General features: G+C 37.8%; 1 protein-coding gene across 6 annotated transcripts in view; it reads right to left on the bottom strand.

Moving 5' to 3' along the window:
- ATXN7 (ataxin 7) overlaps positions 1-18,637 on the bottom strand; it is an 89,651-nt gene continuing 71,014 nt past the window's right edge. For all 6 annotated transcript variants that reach the window (XM_055710289.1, XM_055710290.1, XM_055710288.1 and 3 more), the window contains 8 exons: positions 12,166-12,415; positions 11,225-11,487; positions 10,357-10,439; positions 8,333-8,598; positions 7,712-7,910; positions 6,726-6,847; positions 5,497-6,448; positions 1-4,182 (listed from right to left, as the gene is read on the bottom strand). In XM_055710289.1, the coding sequence (XP_055566264.1) occupies positions 4,165-4,182; positions 5,497-6,448; positions 6,726-6,847; positions 7,712-7,910; positions 8,333-8,598; positions 10,357-10,439; positions 11,225-11,487; positions 12,166-12,415 (2,153 nt within the window). In that variant the 3' untranslated portion in view covers positions 1-4,164. The remainder of the gene's footprint in view (positions 4,183-5,496; positions 6,449-6,725; positions 6,848-7,711; positions 7,911-8,332; positions 8,599-10,356; positions 10,440-11,224; positions 11,488-12,165; positions 12,416-18,637) is intronic.

Raw genomic sequence — 18,637 nt, 5'->3', positions numbered from 1 at the left:
TGTATTCCATGCAACCAACCTCATTTATTGAAAAGTCCTAATTTTATTGCCTTGTTTAGTAACATGTTTGTTCAACAAACTAATCTTTTTCATGAAGCAAAGCACAACTTTTTCTTATAAATAGTATAAATTATTTTATTTACAGAAACTTGTTACAAAACAAATAGACTATATATTTATTTTTCTTTTAAATATCCAAAGTAATTTTTCTATCCCATGACATTTGTTCATGTACTATACAGCAGCCAACACAGAGTTCAGCTGATCAGATGCTCTTGATTATGTATACAAATTATCAAACTATTCACACATTTTACACAGGAGATTGCTTTTAGAACCAGGCTCAACACCGAGCAAGATGCTTTCAAGGCCTACATTCACATTGACATTATGTAGTGCTCATTTTAAAATTATCTTTAAAATGTAAAATATCTTGCACAAAAGGTAAAAATGATTCTTTCGTGCTGAACAGTGAAACATTTAATACCCTTTCTAAGCCCAATTCCCTCCTCCAGGACAGAATGAATAAAAGACAAGAGAGAGATTCCTTGGCAAGAGAACTCTTACAGGAAGACGACTGCCTTAGAAATGTCATTTGGAAATCACATCTTTATTTTTTTTAATAGTTTTAAGAGGTACTTACTTTTTTTTTTTTTTTGTTATGTTTTCCTGGAATACCAACTATTTTGAACATTTTCTAAAGTATTTAATTTATGAATACTGCCCCCCCCATCCCCCTTTCCTAAAATGAGACAGTTAAATAAATTGCTGGTTAAACCCATATTTCAAACCCTTGGCATTATATTAAATATGAATTATGAATGGGATTGTTCCAACACAAGGTATTCTAATTAAAAGATTTTACAAAAGTTACCAGCATCATTCGCTTTTCGTCAACCCATCTCATTAATTTCAGAAAATATATATATGTATGTGTATATATATATATACACGCACACATACATATATATATATATATATATATGCGCACACATATATATAGGTGGAAAAAGCAAGCTCCAAAATTTCAACTGAACATTCAAGTCTTTTAAGGAGAAGCTGTCTAAACAGTCCAAGCTTAAAACTAGTTATATCAGGCACTTTCAGTTTTTCCGTTAGTTTTAAACCACGAGACCCACACAAATGCGCACGCACACACACGCACACAAACACTAAAAAAAGAGAAGCAGTGTGTCACTTAACTAAATGTAGTCTTCTGGGAATCAGGCAACTGATAAGCAATGCCGTATCAACCATGTTGGCTCCAATCCTGCGCTCGGGTTCCCGGGGCAGAACCCGGCCGCAGGACCTGGGCAATAGTTTGCATGTATCCACTCCCAAGACGTGAAAAGGGACACAGCTTTCACAAAACGGAGGCATCCCTTAAGTTGCAAAGTAGGCATGTTAACTATTGGCTTGGCAGTGAACCACTTCAAATTATAAAAAGGTATTTGCTTTTTTTTTTTAATTAATTAATAAATAAATACTAGATGATCTCAATTGTACCAAAACTGGATATAAGAAAAAAAGACCTGTGCAAAAATACATATTTAAATATGTACAATCAATTAACAAAATATGTCTTCTGAAATAGGGATACTTCAATATTTATAATAGAACAAGAAATTCCAAAATAAAGATACAAAAGTATGTCTTTTTTTTTTTTCTTGTATAATTCTTTGTTCATCATTGCAGCAATTTTTTAGGTTAAGAAAACTGCAGGAGTCATAACGAGAAGTTGGAAAGACTATAAAAACTGTATCTCTTAAATTAATACCAAAATCTGTCTAGAAACAACCCAGCCACTGCAAATTCAATTTTGCAAGGAAAATTAATTTTAAGCTTCCTTAATTATTTACAGTAAGAACTATGTGACAATAAAAGCATCAGGAACAATGTTCTGCTTAGAACTGAGATCTAAAACACAATATGTAAGCAGGTCTATGCTCAAGGGCAGACAGAAGTTACGACGTTCTCACTCTTTACTCCCAATGGCTTAAACCCACACGACGCAGTGGCTGCAGACACCGGCTCTGTACGAGCAGCGATCAGGAATTCGCTTGTTAACACGCCTGCACGCTCTCAAAGGAGCACGAATTTGCCATTACGCTTTCAGATCAACAGAACCTTCAAAAAGAGAGAGTTTGATCACAAACTCGCTAGCGTTCAATCTTGCCAATTTTTTTTTTTTTTCCCTTTACTTTTGTGTCTATCAAGAGTCAAATTGCACTTGTGACTGACGCTATCCTGAATGGAAGCTCTGCCCCAGGGACTTCATCAGAGCGTGGATTTCATTCCAAACATGCAGGACTTAATACGTTTTGATTTCTCTTTGTGGCTTATCACTTTGGTTCCTTTTACGTTAAACCAATTGCAGTTCTAAAAATCCTTTCAACAGGGCATCTTATTAAATACGAATCCTTTTGTTCCTGAAAGGTTGTCCTTTTTTAAAGTTTGCATAATAAGTGTCTCCAGTAGGTTGCTTTCTCAGTGTGACCTTTTGTATCGATTCAAAGCTAAAGTGTCTGCATAGAGGCTTCTTGTTGTTTTGCTGTATAACAATGATTTCGTAGCCAGTTCAGGTTAAACTGAAAGCATCGTTAGGTAAACAACTAAGCAACTGCTACTCAGAGTGGCTTTGGATTCCCTGATGTACTACTTGCCACCAGAAGTGGGGAGAAGGCTGGGCTACGCGAACAATTGGACAGGCTCAGATTGTCTCTCCTCAGCAATAGCTGGTGCCATTTAAGGCAGAAAAAAAATATCTTCTTGGTTAGGAATTTGTTTTCCTTTGCTTTGCCCCCTTAATAAAAGTTTAGTCAGTTTTGAGACTTTACCTGATGTTTAAAAACTTAAAAACATCCAGACAAACCAAATCATAATACATTAAGCCCTTCAGCGGAATTCACTTTTGAGGTGTTTTGAAGCAAGACAAAGTATTTCATAAAAATTGACTGGACTATACAAAACTGTGTAAAGCCCCCTTTACTCATAAAGCCTGGGTGGGTGTGGGATGACTGTGATGCACACATCTGCGCTTTACAGGGAACTCTGCTGTCAAATTGGTGTTTATTCCCAAATTTTGGGGGGATAAAAATCTTACTGAATGGTTGAAAGCGTAACATGTTAACGATTCAGTTATACAAACAAGGCATAAAAACTGACTTATGTTTTTGAGAAAATATTTAAATACTTGGTTTAAAAAGGGCTATTTTTACAGGCTGGAAGGCAAATCCAGCCTAATTCAACCAATACAGTTGTTATTTTTTTTTTAATAACAAAGGCCTATCATATACAGCATAGGTCAATAAATATGTTCTTTGGGCATATAGTTTTAAAGGTTATTTGCCTTTGTCTGTTTGATGTTTTTGGATTTTTTAAAAAACAAAGTTAACATTAATCTTCTTCTGCAATCAAATCTTATTCAAAAGAATAGAAAATAGGTTTTGTATCATGAAAGTATGATATTTTTATACTTGTTTTCTGAGCGATGGCCTCAAACAAGTTTTTCTGGGTTTTGTTGGGTCTGTTGTTTGGTTTTTTTTAAAACTCCTGATAGCTTCTTATCCCAAATTACTTGCAAAAGGCTGGGCAAAACAGACTATTTTTTGAATTGTGCTATTTTTATATTCCATCAAAGGAACATTGCTATAAAAACACTAAAGCCATATTCCCTTCTTGAGGGCTTCTTTCCATTGTGCCTCACACATTTTTTTTCCCCCTTGTCACGGGGTCCTCTCCATTGAGGGTGTCTGTCTGGTTAGCTATCACCTACAAAAGACACCATCAGTATAAAAATAAGTCCACAGTAACGTTTATTTCCCCCCAGAAAACATTCGCCAATCTATGTCAAATAGTGGCAAGATGATGTACTCCTGTAAGTAAAATCTCACAGATTTGTAGCACAGTCCAGACCACTGTTAACACTGATAAGAGCAATTATGTGGCTGAACTTCATCCAGTGTCCATTTCTAGTATATTCGCTGCTACAGACATGGCTTCAGGGAAATTCCTTGTTTAAGTGACAGTCCAGTAGATTTCCACACCTGAGGACCATGGGAAGTTGGGAAAACTCAAGGCATCTTGGAGTCCAGAAATCCAGATGGAGGTTTTGCTTGTAGTGAAAACTGTCCAGTTCGTTTCTCACCATGGTGCGTTCAGCTATCAGGGACGTGCCTTTGGCTTTTGAGCAAGCAAAAGGGAGAGAACAACAAATGAGCCAGGCTGTTACAGCAGACACCCTTCAAAGACATTTTCTGGATAATGAGAGCATCTTTTGGGGAGAATAAATAGACACAATGCAACACCACTAACACGCGGCTGGCTTCTCTGAGACCCGACAATTCTCAAGCTAAGGCTCTTTAAAGTTATCAAGATTTCAGACACGTTTCCTTCCTTAATCACTCAAATTACATTTCTCCTTCATTTATATTGCATAGTTGAAATAGTTACTATTAGATAAGTTCAAAAATAAGTGCCATCTGAATGCTTTTTGTTATGGTAAACACAACATAATGGTAAAATTCTTCCTCTATGGCTGAAACTGGAAATTAAGAAACCATTCTGAAAAAAACTCCTGCTGACCTCCTAGCTCTCCAGGTACACAGATTTCAGGTTATTAGCACCAGAGGAAACAAATGGTTTCTTGGGATTTTGATCTTGAAAAACCTAGTTCTAAAGCTACTCTCTAAAATTCCATCTTCTATACTTGAGCTGTATCAAATTATATCTACCCCTCCAAGTCCATTTGAATAGTAGTATTAAGAAGCCTGAGCTACTAGTTTCTAAATTACCTCTCATCCTAACTTATCAAGAACTCTCTCCCCCCATACACTACTTTTCTGGTGCAATTTGTTTAAAAAAAACCAAAACAAACAAACAAATTTTTAAAATGGAATCTTACATATTCATGAGATCTGCTTCCTTTATAGTAAATATCTGCTTTACCGACCAAAAAGGTTCCTGTCTTATTTATAACATTTAATCTCGTTATTACGAAGTTGTTAGTCAATGACACCTTGGGATAATAGGCTTATTTTATCTTAGTATCACAGTTCTGTTATCAGCATCACTATGCTCCGCTTTGTAGAATGTTTATTACAGATACAGAAACAAGAAGCCAGGCTCAGACACGCAGCTCAGTTCCATGGCTGGGTGGCAAGACTTACTTTAAAAATTACTTTTTTTTAAAATGTGAGGACTTGAATTTAATCTGAGAGCAATTCATGGGCAACATCTAAGGGACTTGGAATGTCATATTTAAGGATACTTTAAAAACAATGAGCCACATTTTATGAGAGTTTTTATGAGAGTTTGTACAAATCTTGTGTAAATGTACTCCAAAAATACTCAAAATGAGTAGTGGACAAGTAAGAGAACTACCTTTTCCTTGAATAGGATCTGGAACTGGCTAGCTACTAATTAAGAGAACAGATGTAATATAAGCATGTGAAGAGGCATGTTCATATTGGCTTAGTCTGAGACGAAACCTCATACCTGATGAAAAAGAGAGTTGTTCATCAGTCCTTGCGTCCCTGGGATTGCACCAGTGTGTTTTGCATGAACATTGTTCACCGACGTCAATTTGGCAACCTTGTTTGATTTGCTGCTGCTGCTGTTTATGCTGCTTGAACCAGGTGAGCACTTTCTTTTCTTTCCTATTAATTTGTCGAGGGAAGTATGCGAATGTGAAAAACTGCTGTGTGAATTTACAGTCAGCTCACTGGACTGATGAACAAAAGGCCCTAAGGAGAGCGTGGAGTCGCTGCTGTTCATCATCACACTCATTCTCTTTATCGATTCTGCAGGGCTTCCAGTCGGAGGACCCCTCCCTGATTGGTCATGTTTGAGGCTAACAGAGTTAGCTTTGCTAGTCATACAGTTGAGGCCAACACTGTGGGACGAAGCTGTCACCGACGGATGATAGGAGGTCCCAGAGTTTCCAGAGTTAACCACACAGTTTTTTCTAAAGGACTCTGTGGAATGAGAAGGTGCTAGCAGTGCGGAACTGTTTTTACGCTTCTTTCCTGAGCCGCCGCTGCTACTGACGCTGCCGGTACTGTTACAGGTGCCACTGCCAGCAGAAGATTCCTTAGGTTTAAAAGATTTGCTGGATTTCATTTTCTGAGGTTTGCTGGGCATAGGTGAAGGTACAGAGGAAAGCACTGTAGGTGTTGAAGGGGATGAAGACACTTGTCTTGATTGCATACTGCAGACAGGATCCACTGCACCCAGAGTAGCAGGATTGGCATTTAGTGTCGTTCCATGTGATGGTACCGATTTATTATTCAGAGACACACAGGAAGGAGATACCAATGCTGGCGATGACATAACCGTGGTGGGTAAGAGGAAACCTGCTGCACTGACACCGTACTGTGAAGCAGGCATCGAGTTTGTCCTATGTGGTGCACGAACTGATGCTGTGTTACTAGATGCTGGAGGAATTTTCCTGCAGGTGAACAGAAAAACCTACATAGCTACCACTCTTCAGAACAATAATCAGTCTAATAATGCTACATTAAAGCAACCGTATCTTGAGGTTGATTAATGCCACTACAATATTTTATTAAATCAACAGTTAATTGTTGCAAAAAGTTTAAAGCACAGACTTATCAACCTTTGATCCGATTAATCTGAACACAAGATCACTGTTCGTTCACTAGAATCACGGGCTTCATGTATTCCTACAAATACCAAGAAGAATAAGAACTTTCACTTCTACTCACTTCCACATCTGTGAATTCAGATGCTTCTCCAACATGAAGTCAAGTGCACATCGAATGTGGTTCCACCGCTTGTCAAACACGTAATAACCTCTTCCAATTTGCTGACTACCAAATGTGCAAAACTGAAAAGACAGATTTTTATTGGTGTTTTCTACTTTCAGTAACAACTCTCTGAGTAAGAATGCACTTGTTTATAAATAAATATTGCTAAATCAACAGGCTTTTAGATGTTTAAATCAAGGATAAAAAAATAGCATATATAAAAATTCTAGCCTATATTAACAAGTATTTAAAATTTTTGGCCTTGGTATATTGGGATCACTTCTTCCCGTTTGATACTCCCATACTTACGACCAAAAGCAGCAGCCAAATTTGAAACCCTCTGATTAAACAGGGAAGGACAGTAGTGTGTGTTTGTATGTGTGTATAAAAACATATTACATATATATAACATCTGCATTTGAGAAGCTATCAGCTCTCTGCTCATAGTCTGTTTTTAAAAAAAGACATAATTTGATATACAGGCTAGGCAATAGAGCTTGTGCGTTCAGTTAGACTAACTAGCTTACACCAAGAGTTAAGTATTAGAAACCACATTACTGCTATCTTTATTGTGATGACTGGCACCTTGAGTAAAAGACGTGCATATGTGTGTGGGGAAGTCCAATAACAAAATCTCAGCAAAAATGCACTGTTCACATGTCCTTACTCTGAAACCACAGCATTTTAGAGCAGTTACCAATTTAATCTTCAGTACTTTGATTTCTTTTGGATTGGGAAAGTGAGCTCCAAACCTATTTATTTAGCACATTTAATTTGCAGTTACAGTTAAACCTTCACTGCCTACTAGGCAACAAAATAATTTTCTTCAAATCTAGAAAAAAAGCCACACACCCAATAGAAAACCACCCTTAAAACCCCCAAGTAATTTGGGTACAAGTTCAGAGCTAGCAAGAGACCAAGGTTAACTTTTACTTAAGACGTACAGCGGCTGGTTGAGGATGATGACCTGAATAATGACAATCCAGTTTTTCAACAGGCTCTTCTTTTTCATCACATTCTCCCTCATCACTGGATAACCGAGATGCTGGCTCAGCTGCAGGCAAGGGAGGGTGCGGGGACTCATGGACAGAAGGAGACTCACTAGGGGCATTTCCACTGTGCTGGGCTGGACAGCCTGGAGGCCTGGGCAAGGCAAGAAGTAAAGGTGTTATTTCACCTAGTCTAGTTAAACATTCCAAGCTTAAGTGCTTATTAGTGCTGACAGAAGGAAATCTACAATAACAGATTTCTGTTATTTTCTGTAGTCTCATAACGCATCTACCGAGAGGAAGGACGGGAGGTAGGGTACCGCCGGAAAAGCAGCATTGCCCAATCGTTGCTGAATTGCTTTCCTTGACGCAAGTCAGCTTTTACTATTTCAAACACCAAACCCTCCTTGCTAGGAGTTACAGCTCAGCACATAATTGCTTCTTGCAGAGAGACAGTCACCAAGCCTAGAGCAAAAATACTGCCCCATTCAACAGATCCGTATCGCTCTTCCAAAATTTACCGGATGAAGCCACCAATATTAATTTCACACCACTGGATCAGCACATTTTCCTTACCTTGGAAGACTGGGGGGGTGAGGTTTGGGTTTATTAGGTAATAAAGGCTTTGATTCTGTAAGAGTAACTCCATGAGAATTTTGGTGCAGCTCCTGGGAAGTTTTAGTAGGTGAGGGATGTGGTTCCCTGAGAGGGGGCATCTGCTGATGATGATCCGAATGTCGAAGAAGTTCCTTTTCCCTGGTTTTGCTTTTGTGCTCGGCTAATAACACATCAAATCGTTTTCTTCGACCCTGTACAGCCCTCCGCTGGGTTAAGGAATGTGTCTGCAAAACCATGAATAAATCATTAAGCCCAGGCTATTAGATTTGTGGAAGTGGAAACATTCAAAACACATATCTAGAGCTCTAAAACAAGAGAAAATCATCACACTCACGGATTAGTAAACAAACAACAGAAGGACTTAGAAAACAAACTTTAAAATTGCTTGGTGGATGATTATATCCCTGCCTGATGCAAAGTAACAAAAACTAGCTATCAAGTAAAAGGCTTCTTTCAAATTTCTTTTGAAAAAAAAACCCAAAAAACCCAACAGCCAACATTCTTATAAGGTTAAGACTGGAACTGAAAATGTGTTTTTACATTGACATTTTAATTGCCAACTACTGCACAACCAAAAACCCTAAGTATTTACTTTCACTTACTAAAATATTTAACACAATAATGTTGACAATCAGACTTCTAATGGCAGACATGAAAAATAGTTATTAAAAGACCTTGCTTCCCTTTATATACTAACTATTCCTTGAAAACTAATGTAATCAAATAGATACTAAGGAATGCACAAAAATATACAGCAGAATCCAGAGTCAGACAAAACTAGAGAGTCCTTTGAGTGTCCTGAATACTACACATAGCAAGGTATGTATGTGTATATATGGTACACATTCTATGCAAAGTGAAGTAGATGGAAATTATTTTTCTAAACTGTTTAAGTCACATACAATACCTTTTTTTTTCATATGGCATAATAGGTTTGATTGTGTTAATTTTAGTAGGTGAAAATTATTATCACATATTTCAGACAAATACCAATACTGAAAAATACTTTATGAGTAGGTAAAATATAAGGAAATGCTGAGAAACACATTTAGGATCTTTCTCTTTAACACTACTGATTTGCCTAGTTCTCTTGTAAAATCTTGAAGCCTTTCCCTCCTCTATTAGCAAAATACCTGCCTCCCCCCCTTAATTCCAAAAGGGCAACATGTGCAGTTCCTCTGGGTCACTAGTGCCAGCTTCATTTACCTTTGTTCTGTACATGGTTTATTTACCAGATGCTTCCCCTACTGACAGTTCAGCTGCTTTGCAGGAGAGTAGCTGAATGTTACACAGTTGCAGGGGATCTGGATTTTTGGTTCCTTGGGACTAAGTGATATCCCCCTGTTCTCTGAGATTTTTGAGCCAGAGGACACATTTCATCTGACCAAAAGTTTTTATCGCTTGTTTAATTTAGAGTTTTGACCTCTAGGCATACTCCATGGCTTTTTCAAAAGACTCATTTCTGAGCTGGCTGTGCTGCTACTGTAGTGCTACATCAAGCAGCATTAGTGTTTACAGAAATATCTCAAGTATCTGCTGCAGACTCTGCTGGGGGTAAAGGAGGGGTTGTGACAGGGGAGGATCTTCATTATTTAAATCCTACAGAAACAAATAATACTTCTAAAGTTTAGGAGGAATTTTGAAATTCATGATCTATGACCCAAAGGTTATCCCTCAAAAGAACGTCATGCAGGTCTCCTACTACCTACACATGAAGTAGGATAATCTGTCCCATGTCAACATCCATGTTTAAAGGGTTTATACAGAATTACAAACCTCCAGGTTTCTTTGAGAAATACATTTTTGAATAAATAATTAACTGAACATCAAAAACAATTTATTTTTTGTTCTGGGCAATGTGTTTTGAGAGGTACTATTTACAGTGGCAATTACAAACAGCAAAAACTTGTAGTTTTCTGTCATACTCCTCAGGAAATTGAATTAAAACTTTTCATAATCTTATTTGGATTAAGATTGCCTACCTTGCATGTCAAAGACCTAGTACAAGGTTTCCTGGTTTCCACATCAATGACACCACAGTATATATCTGGATCAAATTCTCTCTCTGTCAAAGGCACACAGTATTGCAAAGTTACAAAAAGGCATTTTGAAATACTAACATTTATTTAATTTATAAAAATTAACCATATTGGAAACAGTTTTCAAATGTAACACAGGCAAGTGTTCAAATAAAAAAGCACAATAAAATCTTATGAATAAAATTGTACAGATAAAATTTTCTACACTCTCAGCAAGTTCATGCTGTGCTGAAATACAGATCTCAAGTCTACAAACAGAACGGAGACATTTACAGCTGTAAGGGACCTCAAAGGAGGGGTGGATCCTGCCAGTTAAGATTTGAGGTCGCCATCAATACGAACTGTGACAAATGGTGGGGTTCTGTGTTGGTTTTTGTGTTAAAAACTTTTCTACCATCCTACTAATGCTGAAAGTTATTGTGTTTAAAAGAGTAGACTGGGGTTACATTTTTTAATTTATGAGGTGCTAGTTGTTCTGTTTTCTGTGTATATTTGGACCTTCCATATAGTAAGAAGGAAAAGAAAAATCTTTAAAGACAGAGGAGTGTAATTCTAAAACTGTCAGAACTGTCAGGCCCTTGAGGTCTGTATGGTTTCTGAAAGCAATAGCCACTTTTCAAGTTGTTTGCATCCTCTAAGAGTATGTCAAGTTATAGATTCAAATTCTAGTGTATAAAACATACCTAATTACAAGTTTCTGTGTTATAAAAGTGTTTCATTTACTTCTGAAACTTACTTCTATATAGGCTATATATGCATTTCTATAGGTACACTGCTAAAAGGAATACAGCAAATAATTAAAAACAATTACCTGACAATCTTTTATGTAAAAATTTCCTATTATTTGTATTTTCTTCAGGTTTCTTTTCCAAAAATGGAGGCACAGAGAGAAGACCTTTACCATTCAGTATCTGTCCAGGGGAAGGCAAGGGTGGCTTTGGTATTGAGGGACAATTAAGGCCAGTCTTTATTGAGGAACTCACAGTAGTAGAACAAGTTGGACCAACAGCAGCTTTCAGTTGGGCACCATCTATCTTTGGATGAATCTTTTCCACTTTGACAGATGGAGTCATACTATTATTTATGAAAAACAAAGGGGGGGAAATGAAAAAAAGTCATAAATAATAAAAAGTACTTAAAATACGTTATTACTCAACAATACTTTGATCTATTCACAAGGCAAATGTAGACCTTCCCCCTTTATTTCCAGTTTTTTATTCTTTCTTATTTTTGGATTTTTTGTTATGTCCATAAACTCTTACGTCCTTTTTTCTCCATTTCCTTGTAAGTATTTCAGAGGGTCATCAGGGACTTCAGAAACCGTTATTTGGATTCACAGATAAAGCGTATCACTGAAGCAACTGGAAGGGGCTTGTTATGTGCAGTGAGAGGTGTGTGACAGTAAATTATATTATCAGTTCTACAATCTCACACGTGCAGGTCAAATCACATGAATCAGAGCTAAAACTCCCTTATGATCAAAGTATGCAGATTAGATCAAAGAATTAAGAGCCCTGAGTAAAGTGACCTTTATTTATAGTGATTTAAGATGCGGCTTTGCATGAGCTCTTGTTCAACATGGTCATGAGTATTATCTATGATCTTAAGACTAGGCTGCTGTAAAAGACCTGGAGGAGTTTAAAGTGATCATCTCCTAAACCAAACCCCCTCTGAAACAAAAGGCAACGTTACTGATATAGCAGTGTCTATGGAAGTAGTAACACTTAATTTTTTGCCAAAATGCATACTCACATTTTATCATGGGGAACTTTGCTATGTACCGAATGCATTAACCTGTTGTTTCCGCTGATCTGCAGCTTGTCTTTGGGTGATTTCAACAACTTGGAATTTGATGATGATGCACTAGTACCTCCACTGGATGAACGATTGCTCCCACTTGCACTGCTACCTTTGTTTTTTGAAGGGAAAGATGAAATGAGGGAAAATACTGAAGAGGAGGGAGGAGTCAAAGGCGGCTTGCTGGAGGAGCTGTGTCTTCTTTCTGAAAAGGAGGGGAAAAAAGAGGGTTTTAAGCTCCCACAGAGAATCAATTCTTAAATACATGTTGTCATTTACTCCATTAACATTTTTCTTTTATTGGCTTGGGAGGTCCCCTGCCACACACATTGCACAGAGGATTCAAGCCTCGCTGTAATCCATGAGGCTCCACTCACTGCTGGTCCCCAGGCAGTTACAAAGGTCTCTCAACTTTGGGAGCTACATTCCTCAACCACTAAAGCTTCGCTTTCAATAACATCCCTCACACTCTCTCCATCTTAAAAGGACAAGGAAGCGAGAATCAGACCTAGACCTGAGACACAAAGCAGGGAGATCTCTAGCCTCGGGCCAAGCAAGCTGAAACACCGTTAACAATTATCTGTAAGTATGTCTCCTAATGGTCAAAGTTATATTGCAGCCAGTATTTTAACTTCCACTTCATGACCATCTTCGGTACGGTCTACCAGACCTTCATTGTGGAACACCCCTGAGAACAGCAGCTCAGGTAGTGACCTACATTGGGTTTTGGCGTGTTGTGGGTGTTTTTTGTTTTGTTTTGTTTCCCTCTTATAAATTCTATAGGATTTCTACTTAGGAACCAATTACAGGAGCAGCAGATATTCTTCTAAAAAAAATAAAAATCTAAACATTTGAATTAAAGAGTGGTCACGCTCCACCAGTGAATGTGTTTGAAAATAAATTATTTAGTTAACATTAATATATTGCTCGCATTAACTCATTTAAAATAGCCGATCTTGTAAAGGTAGTTCTTTGGAACAATTAATTCTCAGTCACAAAACACCTGAGAGATTCAGGGAGTACCCAGCTCTGCCCACACACGGACGTGTTAACTGACCATTTACTCGACTGATACTCGGACACCTGTGATTCCTCGATAATCTGTGCAATCAACACCTGCTTAAGAGACACGTCCGGCAATCAAGCATATGCAGACCTCAGATCTAAGAGAGAACTAAGAGTGAGCACGTCTGCCAGGGGAGTTGGAAGGCACCTTTCCCCTCAAAAGTGACACCACCTCTTTCTCAACCAAGTATTGTAAAAGGTGCCCAAATCCACCAGCGATCAATCCCAGGACCAGCTTAGAGACTGTAACTTAAATTTACTTCAGCTGTGGAAGGAGCTGGCTACTCATGAAGTTACAACTACAGCCACGAGTGAAAGTCAAGTCCAGTGCAACCTGTATGGAAGTCCGTAATGCTCTGGAAAATATAAGTTAATACATCCGTGTTCTGCTTATATGACCTATTTCCACCCCCACCCCACCCCCTCCCAGTCCTAAATACAGCAATCATATACCCCTTAGGTGATGACCAGCCAGGACTCCCTTTGTAGCTGGAAGCCATCAAACAAAACAGCACCAATCCTGCACCAGTGTCATCGGGCACATCACCCAGTGCACAGCCCCTGCCAGCAGGACCGTAACACAGTACAACAGCAATCACCAGGGGGGAAAAAAGGTCAAGCCACTCCAGCAGTGCAAGAAGATGACACAGGAGTCTTACACCCGGCAAGCTAATTTCTTACAGAGGGGGGGAAGCAGCATTGTAAATATGTTCGTTAGCTCGGGTTAGGGGTGGGTGGGAAATAAGAAAAGAAAAAGCACAGAGCTTAGACTGGGCAACTCCAGTCAAGAAATGATCTCTGAGGATGAACCAAGTGATGCATGTTTCTCTCTAACTGCAAAATGGGTGCAAAATACCTAATCTTCTGCAAAAGAGTCATCACTTCTTAATCGGTATTTACCAAAAAGCTCTGAGAGGTCAACTGAAATGCCAAACAGAAATACATAACAAATGCAGTAATTCATCACTCATCTCAAGAAACAGCAGCTTTAAAATGATAGCATTTAGAACAACTAGTTGTCTGTGATGTTCAAAATCACCCTAGTTTTCCAGAACCAGATGCCATTGAAGACTTTTAGAAGCGAAGTATGTTAGCGTATTTCTGTTCTAGTAAATGGCTGCGTTTCTAATATGACACACTGCTTATTGCCAAATGTCTTTTTATAGCAGTGGCAAGAATCCCCGAGCAGGTCTGATAAGTTACTATTTGAGGGCCATTAGTTCAGCGATGCTACACCCTGTGAGATTACTCTGTGAGATAATGAGAAAAATTGCTCAATACTCTTCCACCTTCTGTATATTTAGAAAATTCAAAATCCAAGTTCTTATCACAGTTATAAATAATATCTAATAATCCAGTCGATGACTAATGCAATCTTTGGGAGTTTGTTATGATTTTATTTTTTTTTAAGGAAGAGCGGGTGGTGTTACATCCTTGGGGAAAACTTGGCAGGCGAGAAGAGAAAGGGACTAGAATAAGACCAAGTACCTCCTCATTAGGAATAAACAAGACAAAATATTAATCTCCGCTATTAATCCAAATTATATGAACACTGATTTTCTGGCTGCTTTAACTGGTACTGTTCTGGCAGTAAATTGAGATGTTACTGACTACCGCTGCATGAATATTTCACAGCACCAGTCTCAAACAAGTTGAATTAATATAAAAAGAAAGTGTGTTAAACTGCTGATAATAAAAAAACACAACCAACCAACCAACCCACCCACCCAAGAGAACTAAGGCTAACCGCTGATCACACACCAAGATTACACTCGATCTGTCAGAAAGGTATTTCCATTCTACAGACATATGCGTCAGAACACAAACACACACAACAAAAAAGCTTTTTCTAGAATTTTGGGACAATTTCTGAAAGAGATATTTTAACACTGTATATCTGTGAAATGTTTACTTTCTCCTGTACGTAACCATGACTTGTGTAGTTTACCAACCAAATGAGAAGGCTTTTCAGCTAATTTTTTGTAACCTGCCTGGACTTGTTTCATGTTGACCTACGTACAAGTAGAGGTAGGGCTGCTACTAGGATCTGCTTATATTTAATGTTTCAGGTTTTTTTATAAAATTCATGTTTTCAAGTGCAATCAGCTGGTTTACAAAACAGATCATAAGCAGAAACTACCAATGCATCTCATTGGAGAAAGCCAATATTATTTTTGAAACCAGACACGTGTTAAGCATGGCATACTTGAGCTAATTCATACATTTATTGACAGACTGACATAGTCTTTTAATAGAAAAATTACTACACAAACTGTCACTGAATAATCAAGACCACCATGCTTATTATGCTAAGCATATTATAAGGATAAATTCTACTAATCACCTGCCAATCTAATACAGTTCCCATTTGCCATTAACTCTGACTCAGCCTGAAAATATTTAAAAATAATTACCTCCAGGTGTTCAGTCTTCAGATTTTAAAAGTTAGTACTTACATCCCTTACCTTCACATAACTCTGAAGAGAAAAACAATTTTTTTTATGCCATGATTGCTTTTACAGCACATCAAAGTGATATTTCAAACACTACACTTGTGTAAAATGGTTCTAAACTCTAAAATGTAGGGGGAAGATATTTCTTTTGTGTTGTTTGTTTTTTAAAAATGTAAGAAAGATATAAGTATTGGCCTTGGACAAAGGACCAGAAAGTCTTCCTTGATCGCACAGCACTGGGTAGAAGCTGACCTAAAATGAAAGTTGCGTTCAACACTAAACCTTAACAAATAAAGTCCTCCTTATATAATTTTTTATATTTTATATTTTTATATTTATAGAACATCTTTGTGACCCTAAGGAGAGGGCTGTACTGAGAGTTCGAAAGCTGTGAAAAGAGGTGGCATCCCAACAAAGGCTGTTGCTGCTCAGTGACCGAGTTATCTGTTAACTATCAATTTGGAAACATACAGTGATAGTTTGTGTGCTGCTAGACTTATGGGTGAGCAAAAATTATATATGCATACTGCCAAAGCACATGGGACTTCCTGATAAATTAGATACTGGTAATTTAAATCTCTTCAAGGGCTTTAAAACAAAATAAACAAACAAACCCCCCCCAAATTAAGCAGCTTCACTTGGCCCTTAGTCTGGCTTCCAGTTTTGGGGGGTTTAAATTCCTATTTTCCATTGTGTATTTGCTACTAAACATGCAATAATTTCTGAGAAAATGCAAAGTAGTGACCAGGCAGGGGAAAAAAGGAAGAAAGGGAAAAGGAAAAAAAAATAAAGCTTCTCACTATGTTTGGCTATTAATTCTTGTTCTTTCATCAATGAGTAAACACTTGGACTCACTGTGATTTATATCCTTATTCCTATATTAATATAAAAGATTATATCCCTTTACAGAGAAAAATACTCTTTTTCATAAAATGTCACTTTCTTTGCTGTATGCTTAACAACAAAAAATAAAGAGTAAAAACACTTTAAATTTTTCACAATGTTCCTCCCAGGTCTACACTTAGTTCCAAAAATCTAGGAAGTGTTTTGCACTGTTCATTCTCTCTGGGCATCAATTAATAGCTTTGGCCAGCAAATACAAGATGTACAGATCAAATTTCATAAACTTTTTTTTTTAATGCTGACTTCTTATGTAAGTACTGGGCAAAAAGTCAAACTGACCTGTGTCAGCGCTAGCAGAGCCCTCGTTAAAAATGAAGCACACCCATCTGAACACACACAAGTTTAGTCCAGTGAAATGTTGCAACTTCAGTTAGCATTCTGAAAACCAGTTTCAGCATGGATTAGCCTAGATATAGGAGTATCATTCAGACTATAGAATTAAATGTGTATATTGGAACGAAGTATAAAGATCACTTTAAATTATTATTTCATGTATCTGTCTCACCTAAAGTATAAGCACGATAAAAGTGCACATTAACGCAAACCTACCTTTTTTTCCCCCATCGTACTGAGCTACTGTTTCACTTGTCATTTAAGAAATTATCTAGTACAGCCATATTAAACCAAACGTCTTTTACTTGAGGATAAAATTTATTTTCTGTCACTGTGACTATTATATTTCTAGAGTAATTGTGGAGAGCTCATTTCTCCAGAACGGTCAGATCCATGACGTGACAGGAGAGCACAGACTGGGACACTGCTGTGGAAGGGCACCTCACCATAGCTCCAGATTTTACCCAGCAAAGAATTAAAATCCCTTTTGTGGCTCTAACCCAAAGGCCTGTGTTGGGCTCTGATCCACCATCACTCTGACCTCACCATAACAAAGGGGGGGGGGGGGGGGGGGGAAGAAAAGAAAAAAAAAAGATAACATCCATGAGGATTTCGCAGGGGAAACCTGGGAGCTAAACCAAACACCGGCATAGCAGGCAAATTACTCTCCCTTTGATGCCACCCTGGCAGCCTGCAGCTGCTTGGGAGCAATCGCCTGTTCCGGATCTTGATCTGCTGCTCACTCACTTATTGCTGCTTCATTATCCTGCTCTAATCAGGGGCCCTAGATACCAAGGATTCTGCCTTAATCTTCAACTGATGTCCCTTTAATCATCCCATCAGTTCTGTTTGCACTGTAAATCAGGATGAGGTCACTCCATCTTCAATTGTGTGGTGTTTAAACTTACACACTTAGCTCAACAGACAGCATCTAAGCAAAGTCGTATTTTTCACTCCAGCAAGAAAGTTACAGAAAAGAATATTTATGGAGTCCAAGCCATCAGTATGACAGACTGCCAAGGCTTGATTGGCACCGGTACAATCTGTCATGTCTCTAGAGAGTATTCTTCTTGCTATTTCATAAAAAAACATTGCTTTGCAACTGGCAGCTGATATTATTGTTTATCACTTAGTGTTAGCAAAACCATGAAGAGAATCTGACTGATAGTCATAGATGCTTATGGCATTCCATTCACAGAAAAATAACACTTTAGCAGAAGAAAACAAAAAAAGGAAGTGTATCATTTCTATTGCAGCACATTGAATGTAACTCAGGGTGGTAGATACGTAAGCAGTACATTGCTGTATGTATTTACATCAACACAATGGTCTTTCGTATCTTGACCAGAGTTCTTCATTATTAGAAATAAATAGTAACAGGTATAAACTATTTATCTAAGAAATAGGTTTCTGTAGTATCTTTTATGCAGACTAGGGCCAAGTTAGCAATACTGATGTAACCTTACGTCCTGCACTTCCTCACTTCAAAACTATTCAGCACAATTGCAGTACAGAATGTTTCTGTTGCCTGTGTAGATACCACCATGTGAAGAGGCAGTTAAGCTACAATGATACAACTTTACTTAAAATGTGTCTCTTCTGAAAAATCCACCAAAATTGAATATCTAGCCAATTTTCTTGAAGCCTATTTTTAAAACCTTGAGTTCACCTCC

The sequence above is a fragment of the Falco cherrug genome, chromosome 4, assembly GCF_023634085.1.
Source record: "Falco cherrug isolate bFalChe1 chromosome 4, bFalChe1.pri, whole genome shotgun sequence".
Classification (NCBI taxonomy): domain Eukaryota; kingdom Metazoa; phylum Chordata; class Aves; order Falconiformes; family Falconidae; genus Falco; species Falco cherrug.
This window is presented reverse-complemented; position numbering and strand designations above follow the sequence as displayed.